The sequence below is a fragment of the Notolepis coatsorum genome (assembly GCF_963971535.1).
Source record: "Notolepis coatsorum genome assembly, chromosome: 15".
In the NCBI taxonomy this organism is placed as follows: domain Eukaryota; kingdom Metazoa; phylum Chordata; class Actinopteri; order Aulopiformes; family Paralepididae; genus Notolepis; species Notolepis coatsorum.
The window spans coordinates 25,160,488-25,182,365 of NC_140179.1; the positions used below are offsets into that span (position 1 = coordinate 25,160,488).

The 21,878-nt window shown below is 43.8% G+C and overlaps 1 protein-coding gene across 1 annotated transcript in view; it reads right to left on the reverse strand.

Moving 5' to 3' along the window:
• LOC311241979 (uncharacterized protein) overlaps positions 1-21,878 on the reverse strand; it is a gene marked incomplete at both ends in the record, with an annotated part of 105,032 nt that overhangs the window by 37,163 nt on the left and 45,991 nt on the right. Inside the window, one exon of the mRNA XM_084330934.1 lies at positions 1,499-1,686. Coding sequence (XP_084187060.1) covers positions 1,499-1,686 — 188 coding nt within the window. The remainder of the gene's footprint in view (positions 1-1,498; positions 1,687-21,878) is intronic.

Here is a 21,878-nt window from a genome sequence, read left to right on the forward strand (position 1 = left end):
GAAGCCTGGGCAAATGTTCGACTTGCATCAAGGAACCCGGACCATCAACAAATCAATCTTAACTATATCCATAGGACATACTTGACTCCTATAAGACTGAACAGAATGGGTCTTAAACAAGACTCCAAATGCTCCTTATGTACAAATGGGGACGAGGGGACATTTATGCACATGTACTGGGACTGCCCACCAGTTAAGATATTCTGGAAAGAAGTGACCCAGCAATTATCAAATCTCTTAATTCTGAATATACCTGTACACCCCTCTGTATTACTGCTGAATGATGTTTTTGAGTATGCAGAACATCCACAGCGAAAGAGATTGGTTTTATCTGGTATCACAGTGGCTAAAAAGCTGATAGCATCACGATGGTTTCAACCGGAAAAAATGTGCCGGAAGGTCTGGATTCTTACATATCTCGATGTGATTTATCAAGAAATATCTACAGCAAGAATTTTGGGTCTCAATGAATCCAAAATGACAATGTGGTTAGAAGTGGCGGAGAGAATAAAAGCTAGCATATAATGGTAGTGTATGGTTAGGAACAAGTTATAATGGTTGGATTATCCAATGGGGGGTCCGGGAGGGGGGGGTACGAGCTAGAGCATATGTGTATAGGTTTTTAGATAACAGGTATTAGGGGTATATCCTGTATAAGACAATTAACTAAATGGTGATTTCATTGGATGTGCACTGTCAACTAATGCTTGTATATCTTATCGTGTGTTGTCATGTTTGTTTATGTGTTTGTTTAAAAAATTATAAAAAAATAAAATACAAAAAATATATATATATATATATATATATATATATTTTTTTAGGCCCCTCATCACTAGAGGCCCACAGGCCGCGGCCCGGACGGCCCGTTCGTTAATCCGGCCCTGCAGTTGGGCCACTTTTTAAGCGGGGGGTCCCCCACCAGGAGATTTTGTGATTTTGTGCATTCTGGTGCAGGAATTGTTTTATTTGTACCATTTAAATGCCAGTGTTTGTGATGACATAACTGCAAAAAAAAAAAAAAAAAAAAAGAAAAAAAAAAAAGAAAAAAAAAATCGTCTGGGGGGCCGCAAAATATCATCCAGCGGGCCGCAATTGGCCATATATTTAGTTTTTAAGAATTGTAAAGGATAGGCAAAAATAAGCATGTGCTTCAGCCTATTCCTTTTTTCTGTCATTGAGTTTGGATTTTGTGTGTGAGCTTACTTTGATTATGTACATTTGTGATTTTTTCTTTTTTTCTTTTCCTTTTGAAAGTCCACACGTGTGTTTTTGATTTGTCTGTAAACAAATACCGAAAATAAACTATTCATCATCAATCAATCATGAAGCACATTCTCAGGGGCTCATACAGAACCAAGCATTTCCCTGTAATGTACATGTACCTTATACTGTACGTGAGTCAACGTGACAAATAAAAACAAACGTGAAACTTGGATAAAGCCATTAACCCTTTCACTGCCACACGACAAATGGTTAATACAAAGTCTGTGTTACAAACCGACGTCCTCTTGGCCCAGGAACTGGCAGTCCTCTGCATCTTGGGACTGGTCCCCGTCCAGGAGGCCCTCCAGGAGGCCGTCCTCCACCTGGTAGGTGACCTCCGGGACCGACGACGGGGCCTCGCTGCCGAGCACGCGCTCCAGATCGTCGTAGAACTTGCACTCCAGCCTGGCGTTCCCTCTGGTACTGGTTCGGAGAAAGCAGCAGCCGAGGGGAAAGAGCGTGAGGATTTAAAAGGAAGGCGTCAAGATTTATGTGTTTTTTTTAAGTTGCATTGTGTTTTTTATGTTTTTATTGTATTTTTATGTTTTCCATCGTGGACCACTTTGGAAATAAGTGTTTTAGGTAATGCTTTTAGGTGCAAATGCAATCCTCTGGAATAGCGTCAGAATAAAAGATAGATACCAATTTCTGTGCGTTCAGTAGAAAAGCTATCCGGCTGAAAGCTAGCCTAGCTTAGCACAAATTAATGGAAGCGGATATGGACCTCTAGCCTAGCTTAAAACTCCGGGAGAGGTATTTTTGGCCAACAGCTAGGCCAGTGGTCCGTATATGCTTCCATTCATTTGTGCTAAGCTAGGCTAGCTTGCAGCCGGATAGCTTTCTACTGAATGCACAGAGAGGAAATCGGTATCCATCTTCTTGTCTGACTCTGGAGAAGACGGTAAGAACATTTCCCATAATGTTGGCTTGTTCCTTTAAATATAACCCTTACAGGTAGTGTTTTGGAACAAGCTTTCAACGGCCAGCAGCCAATGTTACATCGTCATCACAATGTTCCGTTTTCAAAAATTCCATCTCACATGACATACACCCGGAAAAGGTAATTCTTTTTGCATTCATAAAAGGTCATTTCTTGCACTAAAACTAGTATTGCATATTTGCATTCCATTCCAGCTGTAAGCCCAATCTATAAGTGGGGCTCGAGCCATTAAAAATATCACTGAAATATTATATATCTCATATACTTTGTAAATATACATCCTAAGGAGCAATAGGCGGCCGTTGATTTTGGGCAGAACTAGTATTTTCAAAACCGAATTCAACAACGCCCTTCCCAATCAGGACACATCAGGATGCCTCCAAAGCCACGTCCCGCTAGGTAGCTAGCAGGCAGCTATGTTAGGGTGACCAAAGGTCCTCTTTTGCCCGGACATGTCCTCTTTTCACGCCCTGTCCAGGGCGTCCGGGGGGGGTTTATAAATTCATGAAAATGTCCGGGTTTTTCAGTTTCAGTTTCAATTTCACAGCACTTTACGAGTGTCTGAAGGCTCGGGCTGCATTTCTCGCCGAACATATAAATTACCGAATTGAAGCGTTATTTGTTGCCGTTCGAATGCCATCTCACTCGACAAAATCCGTTCATCGGTTCTCGAGTTACATGCCGATATGTCAGGTGAGCGTCTTTTTATGCGGCGCGTCAGATTATCACCCCGGACTCCCGAGGCTCCAGAAGTCAATCATCCGCCGATAGCAAAAATTATTGGTCAGCGTTGTAACTTATAGCCAACAATGAGTGTATAGCTTTACAGTGATATCCCACGTGGGGGTGTACGAATCAAGGATCTAGGTGAACATTTACAAACGAAGACATGATCAAGTGATACAAATTCCAATGAATTTACTTGGATCAGGAAATGGAGAGATGGAGAGCTTTTTTCTTGGCGCACTGTGAAATGTGTGGCTTTACCCGGATCAGGGTTTCCGTTAGAAAAAACTGTTGCCGGTCTCCGTGACCTGCAAGATTTCAATCTACCGGACAAATGAGATTAATTCCGGTCATAGTTTATTTATAAACAAAGTTTTTTATTCAAAGATTACATTTACATTCATATCCTGCATACAGATGTCATGTCCTTTGTTGTTTCCTTACTGAATATCCCTCCCTCCCGCCCCACCCAGAAAAATAAAAAAGACAGTACAAAAGTAAATAAATACATACAAAATAAAACAAGACAAATACAAAATGTGACATTAGGATCCACTTTAACAGCAATATGGTACTCTTAAAGGATAAGTATATTTGCTATGGATATAATGAAACATAAGTGCAACTCCAGGTCCGATACACCAGCCAGGTCGCATGACCCTAAATACGTGAGGTGGGAGATTAAATAAATACACGCCTACTGTCCCCAACACCCCCAATCAACAGGTAAACCCACTCAGTGAAAACTGTCCCCCCCCTACATGGCACTCGACATAACTTCAGTCAGGAGGAAACGGATCTATTCTATCTACATATGAGATTAGCGGTTGCCAATGTGTGTAGAATTTATCAGCTGATCCTCGAATTGTAAATTTAATTTTTTCCAGTTTTAGGAATGACATCACATCATTCAGCCATAATCTGGATGATGGGGGAGGTTCTGCTTTCCAATGCAAGAGTATCCTCCTGCGGGCAATCAGTGAGGCAAAGGACACTACATTGTATTGTTTTTTGGTCAAGATCACATCCTCCTCGGGGATCCCAAAGATAGCAATTTGGGGGCAGGGCACTATAGTAATCTCCAGTACCTCCGAGATGGTATCAAAAAAGAACTTCCAGAATGTTATCAATTTCGAGCAGGACCAGAACATGTGGGTTAGATCCCCTGGTGACTGTGCACATCTGTTACAGTTGTCCGTCACATTGGGATATATTTTAGCCAATCTGGCATTGCTATAATGGACTCTGTGAAGGACCTTAAACTGAATAAGGCCAAGTCTGGCACAGGAGGAAGAGGTATTAACTCCCTCTAGTGCGTCCCCCCACCATTCATCCGAGAAGGCCACCCCTAGTTCAGTCTCCCACCCCGACCTAATCCTGTTTATGGCCGTGTCTTTTCTAGGTATGGTATCATAGAGATATGAAACATGGCCCCTATCCATACTAGCCGAGTGTCGAAAACGCTCCACACCTGATGGAGGGGGCAACTGTGGAAACGTAGGGGAATGGGTCCTCACAAAATGCCGAATCTGGAAATATCTAAACCGGTCAGAGTGAGGTAAGTTATATGTGTCACATAGGTCCCCAAATTCTGCAAATACACCATCTATGTATAAGTCACTCAAAGTTATTAGTCCCTCTTTCTTCCATCTAGCGAACCCAGAGTCCAGTGTAGCAGGTAAGAAAAGGTGGTTATTACAGATGGGTGCTGACATAGTGAGCTTAGTCCACCCGCATATCTTTCTCATCTGGGCCCATATCTTTAATGTGGAAACAACAATTGGGTTCTTACTATATTTTGTTGGTGATAGTGGCATTTCACCACAAGCTAAAGCTTGAAGGGAAGATGTTGGGCAAGAACTGGCCTCAAGTTGACCCCAGCTGCTGTCCGGTTCACTCGTCCACAAGACAATTTTGTGAAGATTGGCGGCCCAGTAATAGAACATGAAATTTGGTAGGCCCATTCCTCCCTGACTCCTATCCCTTTGCAGCAAGGATAATTTTATTCTTGGTGTTTTGCCCTCCCAGATAAATGAAGAGATCATCTTATCCAGATCAAGAAAAAATGCTTTGGGGAGAAATAAGGGAAGACTTTGGAATAAGTATAAATATCTGGGTAATACATTCATTTTAATGGAATGTACTCTGCCAGCTAAGGACAGGGGTAAGCCATTCCACCTCTGTAAGTCAGCCTTTACCTTTGTTGTTAATGTGGTAAAGTTTTGTTTTCGAAGAGAGCAAAGAGATTGGGAGATGTTAATGCCCAGGTACTTAAAACCAGTATCCGCTATCTGGAAAGATGGAAGGCGATGGGAAATATTCCGGGCGAGATCATTAATTGGGAAGCATTCACTTTTCTGTACGTTTAATTTGTAGCCAGAAAAGCTTCCAAAAACCTTTAGAAGAGACAAAATATTTGGGATACCGGCCATTGGGTCTGATATGTAGAGCAATAGATCGTCTGCATAAAGAGATACTTTATGCTCGCTACCTCCCCTCCTAATGCCAGAGAACAAGGATTCAGCTCTAAGAGCTATGGACAGGGGTTCAATGGCCGCCGCAAAAATCAATGGAGACAGTGGGCACCCTTGGCGTGTCCCACGTGTGAGTGGGAAGGGCTTAGAACTGAAGCCATTAGTTGTGACACATGCCTGGGGGGCGGTGTACAGTAAGCGTATCCACGCCAACATTTCTTCCCCAAATCCAAACTGTTTTAATGTAAAGAACAAATAGTCCCACTCCACTCTATCGAAGGCTTTTTCCGCGTCCAGAGAAACCACTACCTCCGGGACTATTTGAGAGCTTGGTAGTCCAATAATGCTCAACAGTCTACGAATATTTGTAAAGGAATGGCGGTTCTTTATAAAGCCTGTCTGGTCCTCAGATATTACTGTGGGGAGAACAGCCTCTAGTCTACATGCCAACGCTTTAGCTAATATTTTATTGTCCACATTAAGAAGAGACACAGCTCGGCGAGGGGTGGGAGCTGAGCGATCATGGAGTAGACGTGTTTCACATGAGCTCCCTTCTACCGTGCTGAATATACGTTTCTCCCCATTAGTCTTTATTTTATTTTTATTTGTTTTTTATCTGTTTGCTAGGTCGTCGTGTTTAGTATACATTCATCAACTTTTTTCGACTTTCTACGATGGCGGGGGTGGAAACCAGAGCCATGAAAGAATTAGGCACGACACCGGCGCCGCTGAGCATGGCCGCACCGTCTCCCGCTGTCGGGGAGTTAAGCGAAGCTGTGCTCTTGGTCATGACCAAGCTACACGCAGACTCTGAGACACGCATCGCTGAAGCACAGAAGAAAGTACACGCAGACTCTGAGGCACGCATCGCTGAAGCACAGAAGAAAGTGTTGGCGGATTTCTGTATCAGCCTCCGTCGTGAGATATCAGAAGAAATACGGCTGGCGGTAGTCCCGCTGACAGACAAGATGGAGACGATTCACGCTGCCTCATCGGCTAATGCTAACGAACTAGCCATGCTAACGACGGAGGTATCATCACAGTGTGAGAAGATGGCGGGTCTTGAATCCGTCCTGCTGGCTAGGCAGGCTGAAGTCAACAAACTACAGTCGGCGATGGAGGAGATGCAGTCCCGGGATAGACGCCACAACGTCAGGATTGTTGGAGTACCGGAGACCAGCGGTGAAGGCCGTCTCTCTGAGACCATGCCCGAACTGCTGCAGAAGATACTAGGGACGGACGTCCTCCCCTCGCCTCCTATCTGTGAGTCGGCCTACAGAGCGGGCAGGTTTTCTCCCGGCGTGAACAAAGAACCGAGGCCCATCATAGTCAAGCTGAACAGACTCCAACAAAGAGAAATCATCATGCGGTCGGCTCGTACCAGAAGGGGTACTCTGAGGCTTGGCGATCACAAAGTGGCCATTTTCGAGGACTTTACACCGGAGGTTCAAGCTCAGAGAGCCGAGTACAAGGTGGTCCTGACTAAGCTATGGAAACTAGGCCTAAGGCCCACGTTATTCGCTCCCGCGAAACTATCTGTGTTGGAGAAGGTCGGTGGTCAGCGTTTGTTTTGGTCGTTGGCTAAAGCGAAGGAATATCTCGCGGAGACACCCGAGTCTGTTGCTTGATATCTATGGAGGGTGAGTGACTTGGCGGTTTGGGCCTATATACATTGATTAGGTCGACTATTCACAAACACTTGCTGTCATGCCCAGACATGCTAACTGTCCTCTGCCCATCCAACTAGCGGGGCTTCCCAATGACTTCTGTTACTTGCTAAAGCTGACCTCATGGTCGTACTTGTGTATCGCCTCTTTGGAAGCTAACGAGCTAGCTGAACAATGTACATAGTAGGCTAACGTGCTATCCGGATTCGCCACTAGCTTACGCGCTAGCCTCGGGCTAGCCAGCGGGCTTCGACTATGGTCTGCGCCGAGACATTCGAGACCCGTTAATGGTTACGTATTTTGGTCGCTGTTGCTGTTCAAAGGGACATTGGTTTGCACAGTTCAAGAGTGACCGAGTCCCTAACTAACTTCTGGTATGCTTTTTATTTTTATGTCCAGGTTGTTTTGAGCTTTGGTGATCCAAAGTAGATGCCAAGGTCGGTTGAATATGCATATACAATATTTGATAACAGGTTGGGTCGGGTATGGCTTGCACTTCATGGCTATATGGTTATATGGCTTGCACTCTAGCCATTACCCTCTTTTCCTTTCTTTTTTCTTTCCTATTGTCGCTGTTTTTATGTCATCTATATGCGCGATTTAAATGTGATCCGGTTCTACCTTGGACTAACTGCTGACTCGCCTTAATTTTGTTTTGAATTTTCCGTGAGGCACTTATGCTATAACGTTGATACATTAATATGCAGACTCCAAGGTAGATGGTTACAGGTTGATGCTGAGTAATTATATAATAATTATTGTCGCTGTTTTAATGGCATTTGAATGAGCAATTTAACTGTGATCCGATCCTACCTTGGACTAACTGCTAATCTGCCTTAAATGTGTTTTGAATTTTCCGTGATCCACTTATGCTATAACGTTGCGACATTAATATGCAGACTCCAAGGTAGTTGGTTACAGGGTTGATGCTGAGTAATTGTATAATAATTAGTGTCGCTGTTTTAAGGGCATTTGAATGAGCAATTTAACTGTGATTCGATCCTACCTTGGACTAACTGCTCCGACCGATATCTTTATTGAAACAATGTATGATGACAGGTGGTGTCAGGTGTTGCCTATTACCATCCCCGGATTGATTAATGAATGATTGTGTTTAATTCTATTCTTACATAGGTTAGGTCAATTCAGCCGTTGTGCCTGATCAGAGGGACGGCTAAAGGGGTGCACTTTGACCATAACCTTTTTTTTTCCCTTCCTCCTTTTTTTTTGTCATTGTTTAATTGACACTGTTCACACAATTTTGCACAATTAACCTGTGACCCGAACCTGCCTTAGACTATCGGCTGGGATGCTTTAATTTAATTTTGTTTTGAATTTTCCTATACCTTTTTGGGCTATAACAATGTGATGTTGAAGCGCAGATTCGGAAATAGAGGGCTGCAGGTTGATGCGGAGTTATTATTTAATAATGGCTATTTTTACCATTATGGTTGTCTCATGTTGGGGCCAGGGCTCAGGTGGGTTTCGACCGATATCTTTATTGAATTTTATTTTATTATTATTTGTGTTTATTGGACTAGTGGGGGTTTACTCAGGGGTTTATCTAGAGGGGGGTGGGAGTGGGAAGCGTCTTATTGATCCATGTCTCTAGTGGGAAGTGATAGGAAGATGACCATCCTCAGTGGATGGGGCATAGGGTGGGGATTGGAGAGTGGGTATAGAGGAACTTATAGTAGGACGGGTGGGTTAGGGTGTAGAGTAGAAGGAGGGGGGGCTGTAGCTGGGGTGGTATTTTTATGTGTTCTATGTACTGTTGTCTTATATATGTGTAAGTGTTCCTCCTCTGAACTCCTGGGATTGACCGTCCGGGCCCGCCGGGATCGGCACCTCTGTACTCAGCCTGGCTGCACGGGTATGTTCTCTACGCACTTATACAAGCTCGACCATGGCTAAATTGAATATTTTAATTTGGAACGCAGGAGGGCTTAACGCCCCACACAAGCGTGCCAGTGTCCTTTGGCTATTGAAGAGGAGAAATATTGACCTTGCTCTCCTTAGTGAGACGCATTTAATGGTAGGTGACGTATCAAGACTGGCAAATCGGCAATATCACGTTATCTCCTCATCCTCAGCCGATGATAAGACGAAAGGAGTAGTCATAGTTACAAGACGTAACCTTGATATCAAAATCTTGGATGTATGGTCGGACACGGAGGGAAGGATTACTATAGCAAAAGTTGAATTCTTGCATAGGAAGATGGCTATAATAGCATTGTATGCTCCTAACACATTTGATTCAGCGTTCTATAATACAATCACGAAGAATATGTTGGAACTTAATGGATACGCTCTCATTGTGGGTGGCGATTTTAATGCGTGCTGGGATGCGGAGATGGATAGGTCCGGGCCCTCTGAAACGAGCGACCAGAAACGGGCCTCTAAGGCCCTCAGGATGTGGGCCAAAGACACGGGGCTCACAGACCTCTGGCGCTTATGCAACCCCACCCTCAGAGATTACTCTCACCTGTCAGCCAGACACAAAAGCTTCTCTCGAATTGACTATGCATTCGCGTCCCCTAATATGTTTGATAGTTTCGATGTCTCATTGGTTCCCTTGGCTCTCTCAGACCACAAGGGGATTTTCCTTACGGCAACCTTTGGCAGGCTCTCCGCAAGAGCTCCCAGATGGCGTTTTAATTCGACCTTGCTAAAGAACGATGACTTCTGTTCTGAGTTCAGGAGTAAACTAGCTGAATTTTTGCAGATCAACGTTGGCACGGTAGAAGACCCTAGGGTCCTGTGGAACGCATTGAAAGGATTCATCAGGGGTCATGTCACACTATTTGCCTCCAATTTGCGAAAATCCCGGTCAAAAAAGCTAGAAGGACTGGAATCTTTATATGCGGACCTATACGCATCCTTGCAAACTGACTATAATGAACGACTAAACACACAACGTAAGATAGTCAAAAAAGAAATAAACTCCATACTTAAACAACAGTCTGAGTTCTTGATTCATAGGACAAGACAAAATTACTATTTTCACGGCTCCAGACCTAGCCATCTATTGGCAATGAAAATACGCTCAAATGATCATTTCTCAGATATCCCCTCGATTAGGACGAGCCAGGGTGCAGTCACTACTGATTCGAAAAAGATCAATGACACTTTTAAAGAGTTTTACTCACAGTTATATAGCTCAGAGGGTAATCTGGATGACTCTAGATTTGAATCGTTCATTGGCGGGCTTGAGATACCCCACATTTCTGAGGAAGAGGCCAAGGAACTGGGGAGACCGATTACTCTCGTAGAATTGAGGGAGACTATTGTTGAAATGCAGAGGGGTAAGGCGCCAGGCTGGGATGGTATTCCACCCGAAGTGTATTTAGCTTTCTGGGACCAACTGGGTCCATTGATGCTCGATATGATCAATTACGCTATCGAACAAGGGGAGTTCTCAAGAGATGTCAATATGGCGTTGATTTCTTTACTTCTCAAAAAGGACAAAGATCCCAATGATTGTGGTAGCTATAGACCCTTGAGTCTTCTTGGGGCCGATTTAAAGGTGTTTGCCAAGGTGCTGGCCCGTCGCCTGCAGAGATTTATGTCTGTATTGGTACACTGCGATCAAACTGGTTTTATCCCGGGGCGTCTGGCTGCAGATAATCTTAGGAGGCTGTTGCATGTAATCGATAACAGTAAAGACAATACAACTCCATCCACAGTTCTGTCTTTGGATGCCATGAAGGCGTTTGACAGACTTGAGTGGTCATACCTGTGGAAGGTACTTGAGGTCATGGGTCTTGGAAAGAGTTTCATTCATATGATTAAAGTCCTGTATGCCTCGCCGTCTGCGATGATACTGACAGGCAAAAACTGTTCCACACTCTTTCCAGTCTCCAGATCTTCTAGACAGGGTTGCCCTCTGAGCCCGGGACTGTTCGCGCTTTCCCTCGAACCTTTGGCCCAATTTATTAGGCAATCGGAGGACATCGTCCCCATAATGGTCAACAATACTCCACACAAAATTGCTCTCTATGCGGATGACCTGCTGATTTTCATGGACGACCCCTCCCGGTCGGCCACAAAATTATTGAGGATAATCGACGACTTTGGTAAATTGTCAGGTTTTAAGATTAACTGGAACAAATCAGCCTGCCTACCTCTTAATGAACTGGCCAAGGCGGTACGACTACCAGCTGATATCCCCATAGTAGAACATTTTAAATACCTGGGCATAGAGATATTCCCCACGCTGAACCAAACTACTAAGTACAACTTCACGGGTACTTATGATAAAATACGCCAGGATCTAGACAGGTGGTCGTCCCTTCCTAACTCCTTACAAGCCCGGGCTTCCATAATCAAAATGAACATCCTGCCTAGGATAAATTTTATTAGCTCAATGCTCCCCCTGCCCCCTCCAATAGACCACTGGCGCAAGGTACAATCGATGGTATCTAAGTTTGTCTGGAATAACAAACGCCCGAGAATCAAAAGGGCTACTACTCAACGTAGGAAACAAGATGGGGGCCTCGCAATCCCTGATTTTAAACTTTATTTCTGGTCCTTTTCACTGAGACCTCTGATGTGCTGGCTAGACCCTGTAGAGGCTGTATCGTGGCGCTCCTTAGAAGCGGCGGCGGTGTCTCCGCTAAGATTGCAGGATGTAGTGTACTCCACTGTCTCTATTGCGAAATGCCGGCTGAGGTATGGACCGATCATTACTCACGTGATCCAAACGTGGCGTAATGTACAGAGGTCGTGTGGGGTTAAATGCCCTTGGCACCTGGACTCTCCAATTTTTAATAACCAGCAATTACTTGTTGGACACAAGCCGGTTAATATTCCTCAATGGCAAAGGAGGGGAGTGCATACTCTGGAGGATATTTATGATAAGAACGGCCTCCGTGCGTTTCAGGACTTAAGAGAATTTTATGATCTTCCCGGCGAGTCCTTCTTTCTTTACCTTCAACTAAGGTCAGCACTGAGGGCGCATGGCGTACCGTGGGCTCAAGCTTTGCAACCACACCCCTTCCTCAGGCTCATAGTGGACAGAACGACATCCAGAGGGTTTGTCTCAGACTTTTATACGTTCTTAATTCAATCCACGTATAAAAATGTATCATTGGATACAATCTGGCGTGTGGATATCCCGGAGTTGGACCCCGAGTTTGACTGGGATGATGTTTGGGCAAATGTGGCATTATCTTCCCGCAACCCCAATCACCAGCAAATTAATTTTAATTATATTCATAGGACCTATCTTACACCTAGGAAGCTATTTGCTATGGGACTGATAACCGACTCTCGGTGCACTTTGTGCTCTCAAAAGGCCACTGGCACTTATATGCATATGTATTGGGATTGCCCACCAGTGGCCCGTTTCTGGAGGTCAATAACGGACAAACTTTCAGATCTGTGTGGCTTAACTATCCCATTCACAGCTGTTACGCTACTCCTGAACGATATAACGACACTACCCGCGTCCGTACAACTGAAAAGGGTTGTCCTAGCGGGCGTCACAGCAGCGAAGAAGCTTATAGCAATGAGATGGAAGGAGCCTGAGAAGCTGACAATGATCAACTGGTCCCTAACTCTATTGGATGTGATTTATCTTGAGATATCCACGGCTCGGGTGATTGGGGTAGGGCAGGCTGGCATTGACCTGTGGTTCGCAGCAGCTGAGAAGGTAAAGACCGCCGTGTGCGGCTGAGCGGGGTTGGGGCGCTTGATCGGGGGGGTCCGGCGGACTCTGGGGAGGGGGAGGAGGAAATGTCTTGTCTGTCTTGGTTTTTGTCTTGTCCTTCTTAACTTTGGCTAGGGGGATTTTAGGGGGGGTTGGTATTTAGCTATTCTGCGCTATATGTCAATTCACATGCCATCTCCCCAAGGGACTAATATTGGCAGACTGATTGACCTGTCAACCAACTTGGAAGAGGAATTTCTTTCTTCTTACACTTTACCGTCTGCGAGTTTGGCAGTCTTGAACATGTGTAAGGGACCTAGGCTATCTACAGTAAATCTGCGACAACACTCTCATAAACAATCTTTTAAGTCACTCCACTTTGTAAAGGTGGGGAAAGTCTCCCATAATAATGAGGGTGAGGTTTCGTCATTTTTATTTGTCTCGAGAAATAGGTCAATCGCTTGAGATACCACGTTACAGAATTCATCCGATGCCAGTAGGGTAGAGTCCAGTCTCCAGAAACGGGCCTCTTTGGGTTTAGATTTGAAAATAAGTTCAAAGGTTACGGGGGCGTGGTCTGAAATAGTTATAGCAGAATAGCTAGCTGAGGACAAAGACGGTAATAAGGCCTTATCAAAGAAAAAATAGTCTATGCGTGTGTAGGAGTGATGCACATGAGAAAAAAAAGAGAATTGTTTATCTGTAGAATACAGAAATCGCCACGGGTCAATGTAGCCATTGTTATTCATAAAAGTGGACAATGTTTGAGACATCTTTGAGGGCACAGCAGTCCTGGTACTCGATCTATCAAGGTGGGGGTCCATTACACAGTTGATATCTCCTCCCAGTATTAAGTGATGTGTGTCTAAGTCGGGAAGTGAGGACAGCAGTTTCTTTATAAAGTTAACATCATCCCAGTTAGGTGCATACACACTCACAAGGACCACTGGGGTCTGATATAGTGAGCCAGTTACTATTATATAGCGACCATTGGGGTCTGAAACAGTCTTAACGGGAGTGAACTGTACTTTCTTGCCTATCAGTATGGCTGTCCCTCGTGTTTTAATTTCAAATTTAGAGTGGAAAATCTGACCGATCCATGGTCTAGCGAGTCTCCCCTGGTCAGTGGTACGTAAATGTGTTTCTTGAAGAAATATAATATCGCCTCTCAATTTTTTTATGTGGGAGAAGACCCTAGCCCTTTTGACCGGCCCATTTATTCCCCCCACATTCCATGAGAAGAATCTGACTGTGTTCCCCAGTCCCACCGAAACCTTTGCGTTAGTCATTGTCAGTTGTTAGTGGGTCAGACATCATACATAATAATAGTTGCAGAGTGTATAATAGTATCCCAACCAGGGAAGGGTACCAACGTAGACTGCCGTGCATCGGACCTAGAAGAGCACACGCTAAAATGTCAATCACAGCAAACAGACAGAGTGTATAAGAATAACAGAGTACCATAAAACAAAAACAAAAGCAAACCCTCCCACCCCCCTCCCCCCTCCCCCCGCACATCAAGTGTTCCATCCCCGAATGATGGGAACAACCGTGCTGACTCCAACAGGAGCCTTTCCCTTCAGTGATACTTACGGCTATAACCATGGCTAACAAAAACAAAAAAAAAGAGCTCAGCAGGGTTATATGTAAATATTAGGCACCTAGAATACAGTGCAACCTGAGTCAAAATAAAGGATCATTTTATCTAATGTTTATTCTATGACTTTATGGTCCTTGGATGTAAATGCAAATTAAACATGGTCAACTTTCAAAAATAGAAAACCACTGGTTATTGACCGACACCAGACCTTATATGTAGTGGGTACACCCATTACAAAGAATATTCAGGCTCTGGAATATCCCCCCTCCCAATGTCAACCTCATTAAACATAGAATACAGTGCAACTTAGATCTAGTGCTTAACCTACAACATGTATGGTCATAGGGTATAAATGCAGATTGAACCTGCCAATTTTCAAAAATAGGAGAAAATTGGTAGATGTTTAAATCAGGCGTGATTAGGTATAAAACAAATTATACATATATATATATGGTATATTGACCAACCTCAAACCATACGATTAGGGGCACAACTGTTACTAAGAGCAATGATAAGAGTACAGTGCAACTTAAATCCAGTATTTAACCTATGACTTTATGGCCATATGATATAAATGTAAATCAAACATGGTCAATTTTCAGGTATAGTGAATAAATGGTGTATTGACCAACCTCTCGCCTATGTGTAGTGGGAACAACAGCTACAAAGAGTAATGATAAGATCTTATTACAACTTAATTCTATTGTTCAACCTACGGCTTTATGGCTATATGATATAAATGTAAATTAAACATGGTCAATTTTCAGATATAGAACGTGTTCCCTTCACAGTTATAGGGCATCTTAAATCTAGTGTTTACCCCCGACCCCCTTGGCCATGTGCTATAAATGTAAATTAAACGTGGTCAGTTCCCAGATACAAAAAACATCTGGCACTAACCGACATCACACTATGTGTGTCGTGGGGACGGCAGCTACAGAAAATAATGATGAAAACACCCTACAACTTAAATAAACGTGGTACATTTTCAGATATAATGGAATAAGTGGTATCTTGATCGCCCTCGTACGGCACGGCCCCACACCACCCGCAGGCGGAGGAGTGTCTCCCCCGCGGACCGCGACGGACCGCGGCCAGAGCGCACACGAAGGACAGCGCACCCACACGGGAACAGCCATAGAATAATAATAACAACAAAAATAAAAATACACACTGTACCACCCAACTCTAATGTTTAGAAAATGACTGTTGTATTGACCTACACCATACCTGGTTGCGGTGGCAGCAGCTACACAGTAATGATAAACACTGTACCACTCAAATCTAAAAATGCAACGTGGGGAATTTTCAAATCTAAAAAATAAAATAGCAGTTGACTGACATCCTATTATGTGTAGCGAGCACAAGTTGAGGCTTTCATTTTTCTTCTTTTATACAACTTAAATAGTTGGCCCGAATATGTCGTTGACTCACCAATCAGTCCGTGGAAACTAATAGAAAACAGTCCCATCTTTAATTCAGTCTAGTCCCCGTTTCTGTTCAACGATTTGACAAAATTTGCAGCCTCCTCAGGTGTGTCGAACTGACTCTCTTTGCCGCGATAGGTAACGATGAGGCGGGCTGGATGGCGAATTCCAAAACGGAGCCCCTCCACCTCTCGGAGCTGGCTTCTCACCTCGTTAAACGCTGCACGCGCCCGTGCTATCTTGGCGGTGTGGTCTGGAAAAACGGAGATTGACACCCCCTCGTACATGATCCTCTTCGTCTCTCTTGCTTTCTTTAGGATGTCGACACAGTCTGAAAAGTAGTGTAGTCTGGCCACAATTGTGCGAGGTCGCTCCCCCGGTCGGAGTCGCTCCCCTGGTCGGGGTTTGGCCTGGAGTGTACGGTGCGCCCTGTCCAACACAGGTTCCTTCTCCATGTTGAAAGCCTCCTTAAGCAGCCTGGAGACGGCTGCAGTCGTGAGGGGGGAGCCTGTACCTTCAGGAACGCCAACAATCCGTATGTTGTTGCGACGAGACCTAGATTCGAGATCTTCACATTTATCTTCTGTTTTAATCAGTTCTTTGACAAGATGTTCAACTTTCTCCTTCAAAATGGCGACGTCGTCGGTGCATGTGGTTAGCGCGTCTTCCACTCCTGCCACTGTGCCTTTTATCAGCGTTACCTCAGATTGTAAAGTTGTTATCTTGGCTGACCATTCAGTGTTCATGGCTTGTAGTTCGGATTTGATGGTTACTAGGTCATTTCCCAGAGCCGAGTGCAACTCAGCTTTAAAGATTTCAGCAATATCATTGCGCACAGTTGCAAGAATGTCCAACTTGAAGGCCGCGGCTTCTGACTCCCTGGTATCCACTGGGAGAGAGTGGATCGAAGGCTCACGTGAGAGCGGGGCCGCACCACATTGCGTTATTTTCTGCTGCGACTGAGATATTATACACGGTATTTTAGTAACTTTTGGAGGCATTTTGAAGCCCAAACAAAAACTGTCTAGTTCACGGGTGTATTATATTCAATACTAGTAAAAACGTCTTCTTGAAAGGGTGCCTTTAGATTATATAATTAGGCAATTCTGCCGGAGCTCTTAAATCTGCGTGTCACTCCATAGTACGTTAAACCGGAAGTCCCCCGGTCATAGTTTATTGAGCTTTAAAACAATTGATAGGCAGGCTATATAAAGAATGTCATCCTCAAGGCATGTAGATTTATAATATTATTACTTAAAACTAGGCTACTTTTGCGTATACAGTCATTAATATATTCCAAATAAAATAAGTCCCTCGATACTCCGTGCTGCTGCTGACTTGAAATAAAATAGACCGCGTATGTGGGCAGTCGGTCCGACACTAAACAGCAGTCTGTTATAATCACATTTTTATGAGCTAACGAATTCCGTTATATTGGACATTTGTATTAATTATATCAAGCGAAGAACTGAGAAAGCAGAGAGACGGCAACATTATCGGTATCGTGGTTTGCGTGACGACTCTCTCCACCTCGCAACGACTTATTTGCAAAGAGTATGGCGCTGCAGAGCAGCTGATTCAGCTGTTATTGGCTCTTTTCTGGGAACCGCACAGCAGCGCCCCCCACCCAACATTGGCTGAAAATGGCTGAATTGGAGTACTGCTGGAATACTGCATTGTGCTGCTGCTGCTCCGGCTCTGCAGCTTCACAAAAGTTTGCACACCCAGCACTAAGCTCTCGCTGACAACGTCGTTGTCATTATTAGAAGCAACGAGGAAACAAATGTAATGATCGTTTCGTTCATCGCATAGGCTATTTAATTTTAGCCTATTTTAATACAATTCAAATAATCAAATTGTGCTTAGACTCAGGGAATTATTTTCACCGGACATTAAGACCGGAGAGATTAAATATGTCGGACTTCAACAGATTTTGCCGGTCAAATACCGGTAATTACCGGCTAACGGAAACGCTGACCCGGATGTCTCTAGAACAGTGGTTCTCAAACTTTTTACACCAAGTACCACCTGAGAATGTAGCTGGCTCTCCAAGTACCACCATATGACCGGCGTTAAAATACAGTCTATTCAGCTATGCACAGTTCACGCAGGGGGCAAATGTATTCCTAATACCATTATTTATTGTTAACTTTTGTCAGACACAGCCACAATGTACAAAGGGATAGCACTAGAACTAGCAAACGCTTCCACACAACTCATACAATGCAAGGGGCATTGAGAACATAATAACTAACATTCTCACATAGCAAGTGAGAAAATTAAGAACTGTATTTCAGCAAATGTACTTAATTCTCTCTCTATCTCTCTCTCTCACACAGCAAGCAATTGTCTATCATATCTCACACACACACACACACACACACACACACACACACACACACACACACACACACACACACACACACACACACACACACACACACACACACACACACACACACACACACACACACACACACACACACACAATTATTTTGTTACAAAAACTTAATTTCCTGCATTCTGGTGCAGGACTTTTTGAAATTTTACCCTTTAAATGCCAGTGTTTGTGATGGGCATCACAAATTATTGTAAAAAATAAAAGAAAACACATATTCAATACATTTTTGAATTTTTACCCTTTAAATGCCAGTTTGTGTGATGGCATCACAAATTATTGTTAAAAGAAACGCACAAAGTAAAATATTTTCAATATATCAAATGCAAAGTACATTTTTCTGGGGGGGATTATTACAGGCTAGGCATGTGTCAATGATTAGCAGCAACACAGATTTTGATGGATTTTTTGTAATGTCAGATTTAACACCAACTCTTTTCAGAAAAGTGGGAGTATTTCATTTTTTATCTGACATTACAAAAAAAAATAAAAATAAAGGTTATGATCAGGGCTGCAGTTGAATTAAAGATTTATGACTGTTTAGACTGAATTACTCTCCGTCACAGTGATCTCCTGGTTGTTCCCCACTTAGGTTATCTAACTATCGCGCCGCCACAACCAGAAACACTGGCCTGGCCTGCTCCTGCTTTTTCAGTGGCCTGACTGAAAAAAAAAAGAAAAAGAAAATTGTGCTTTTTTGTAAATGTTTTCAAGTACCACCAGCAGTACCACCAAGTACCACTAGTGGTACGCATACCACAGTTTGAGAACCACTGCTCTAGAAGACTAATTTCTGAATGGATTTTTATAAGATTTTGGACCTGGACTTCAGGCTATGGATTTGCTGTGTTTTCCAGCTTATACAAAAAAAAATATATATTATTTTGGAATATTGCAACTACTACACAAGACAAAAACGTGAGTACACAAGTTCAAGTTCAACTCAAGTTCAGCCCTATGTTACTCATTAGCACTATAAAGTGATTTTTCTTTATTGTGTAAGAAACTTCAGAATGTTATTGTGGTAATATTGCCTTGGAATTTCATAATTAATATGTGTGAATAAATTAGAGAACCATACTGCAAAAAGGAATGTGTGCCCTTTCAACAGTAGAGGGTGTTTTAAGTGATACTGGTGTTACAGAAATAGTCAATAAACCCCCACTCAAGCAATGACTAATTTAGAGAACAAACAACACACAGTATGTAAATGTAGAAGCAGAGACAGCTGGGTTGAACACAGGGCAGACCAGTTTAGACTTGTTGAAGCATGGACACTAACTCACAGACAAAGTAATCTATTAATCAACTGTTTAGTATCAAAAGGTCTCATATGATGTCTGGTATCAGTCTAAGAAAGCACTGACTGTACTGGGATGATATTAGACATCTATAGCCATATAGAAGGAATGTTAAAGTTGGGACCTGTTGGGACAGAACCATCAGGAAGACCATGACGGGGGCCACTAGCGGCCCCCTCTGGGTATTGAGTCAAGATCCACACAGGAGATCAAAGGGGTAACCAGCCCCAACAGGAAGAAAACACCAACCCCCCACAAGAGATCAACCCCCACAAGAAGACGCTGGATTGGACCAGCCATATGTATTATTGGCTAGAAATTATAGTATATAGGAGGGCCCTAAATGATAATTCGAGAGCTCTCAGACCGGGACCACCAAAAGGGGGTCTGGGGGCTCCGCCACCGCTTCACCACCCAGAGACTACTGTGAGCTGATTGCATTTTACGTGAGTAAATCATGGGAAACACCAATGGTTGTTTATAGATTAGAGTAATGTACAGATCCCTGATCTGTAAACCAGATTTACTCATGTATAATGTGTACAGTAAACCATGTATGTTCAAATTATGTTAACCAAGTGACTGTTTGATGTGCAGTATTTAGGTTTGAGATGCAAACCTGATTGTGATATTTCTGTACAGCAGCCATGTTGATGTTTTCTGATAAATCCTTTGTTCTATTCACCTTGGACTCCTGGCTCTGATCAAATAAATCAGCTGAGTTGAACTACAATTCTGGTTTGTCTGGCCTACACGTTTTATTCCTCATCTGCTAAGTCAGAATGAGGAGACCAACAATTCTATCAGTATGAATCTTTCCTCCTCCTTCCAGATAGTCAATCTCATTGTAATTGTGCTACAATAACCTCAAATTATTGTAGAAAGTCTGTGGGAATTTACTACAGAAATGGTGCCGTTCTTCCCTACCCTTTGTGTCTCCCCCTGAAAAGGTGCGGTAGGGTCTTGTTGTATGTATCATATCTGGACCTTGCTGTGTGTTGGGGACACGGGGCGAAGAGCTGGGGTGTTGCTGCGTTTGAAGTGATTAACGATGGGCTTGTTGTCTGAATGGAGGAGGGAGAGGAGCAGGATGAAGGTTGGTTGTGTACGCCACTGTTGGGGCCCACGGTGAATATGGCTTTTTGCATGCAGGGTTGGGGAGTGCGGTGTCTTAGGTTAGGATGTCCGGAGGTATGACGATCGCGCTTGTTGTGCAGTGAACATGCAAACGTGGGCTTTTTGTGTTTGTGTGTTCATTCAGACACAGGAGGCCGGTCTCGGCCCAGCGGGCCACGGGGGTTGGGTTGGTTAACTCGTATGGAATATGCTTTATGAACTGTACGGGGAAGTTGGAGTAATTACAAGGCCTCATGTTATAATAATGTGATTGCGTATTGGTGCCGCACAGGATATCTGGTCATGTTATAACGGGGGTGGCGTCGTATCAGACGGCAGGTAAAAGGCTTTTCTTGCTAGGAAGCACGGTTATTCTGTTGTATACGACAGGAGCGCGTTCTGAGTATGTAATTGCCCTAAAATTATTCTCAGGAAGAGGGCGCAGGTAAGACGAGGAGATTTGACTGTTCTGAAATGGAAGGGGAGCTGGGTCCAAGGTGCATTGTGTCCCTGCTTGTAGCTACAGAATAGGCGGGACGGGGACCGTGAGTGGGTCAGTATGGGCATAAATGCGTCGGGCTAAGGGCTCTGTTACTATTTCAGAACATGCAAGTCAAGTATGGTGAAAGATTGTTAGACCCTGGCATGATCAGCGCAGGGGTCTGTGCGATTACAGGACAAAGACGTAGTAATTGATAGAAGTGTAGGGTGCCGGCGTGTTCAGGGTGCGTTGTACGTTCTATGATAGAATTATAGCACAATAATCTTGAGCGAAACCGGCCTGTTGATTAATTACGTTCGCTGTGATACAAAAACAATTCGGTCAAACTGGCTGATAAGTACTTAATGGTTGTATGGAGAGTATGGCTATGGTTATGAATGATTGGCGAAACGTAGGAGCTTATTGTTATTTTGTTATGATATTTTGATGACCAACGGACATATTTGGAGGCGAGTCCTGCTGGTGGTTAGGGATAGCTGGCTTAGCTCTGTGGAAAAGTCCGCGGTGAAGCTGGGGACGTTACGATGGCGTTATGAGAGAATTGTTTAAACACTGTGGCGGCGATTGCAGGTAAGGCGAATCTAGACGTAGACTGGAGTGATTGTTGCCGTTTTGGGGGTTATTATTGATGCGGTAGCGATAGTGTTTGATGTGAGGGAGAAGCTGCTTGTTGACGTCATAGTGTTGTGGAGAGTATGTAACGTTCGCGGTGCTATGAAGTGAGGCGGAGTAGGTAGGAGAAAGGATTCGTGTTGAACTATATGTGCGGCGTTGGTTGGTGTATTTGTTTTAAAAATTTAATTTCTGTTAGAGT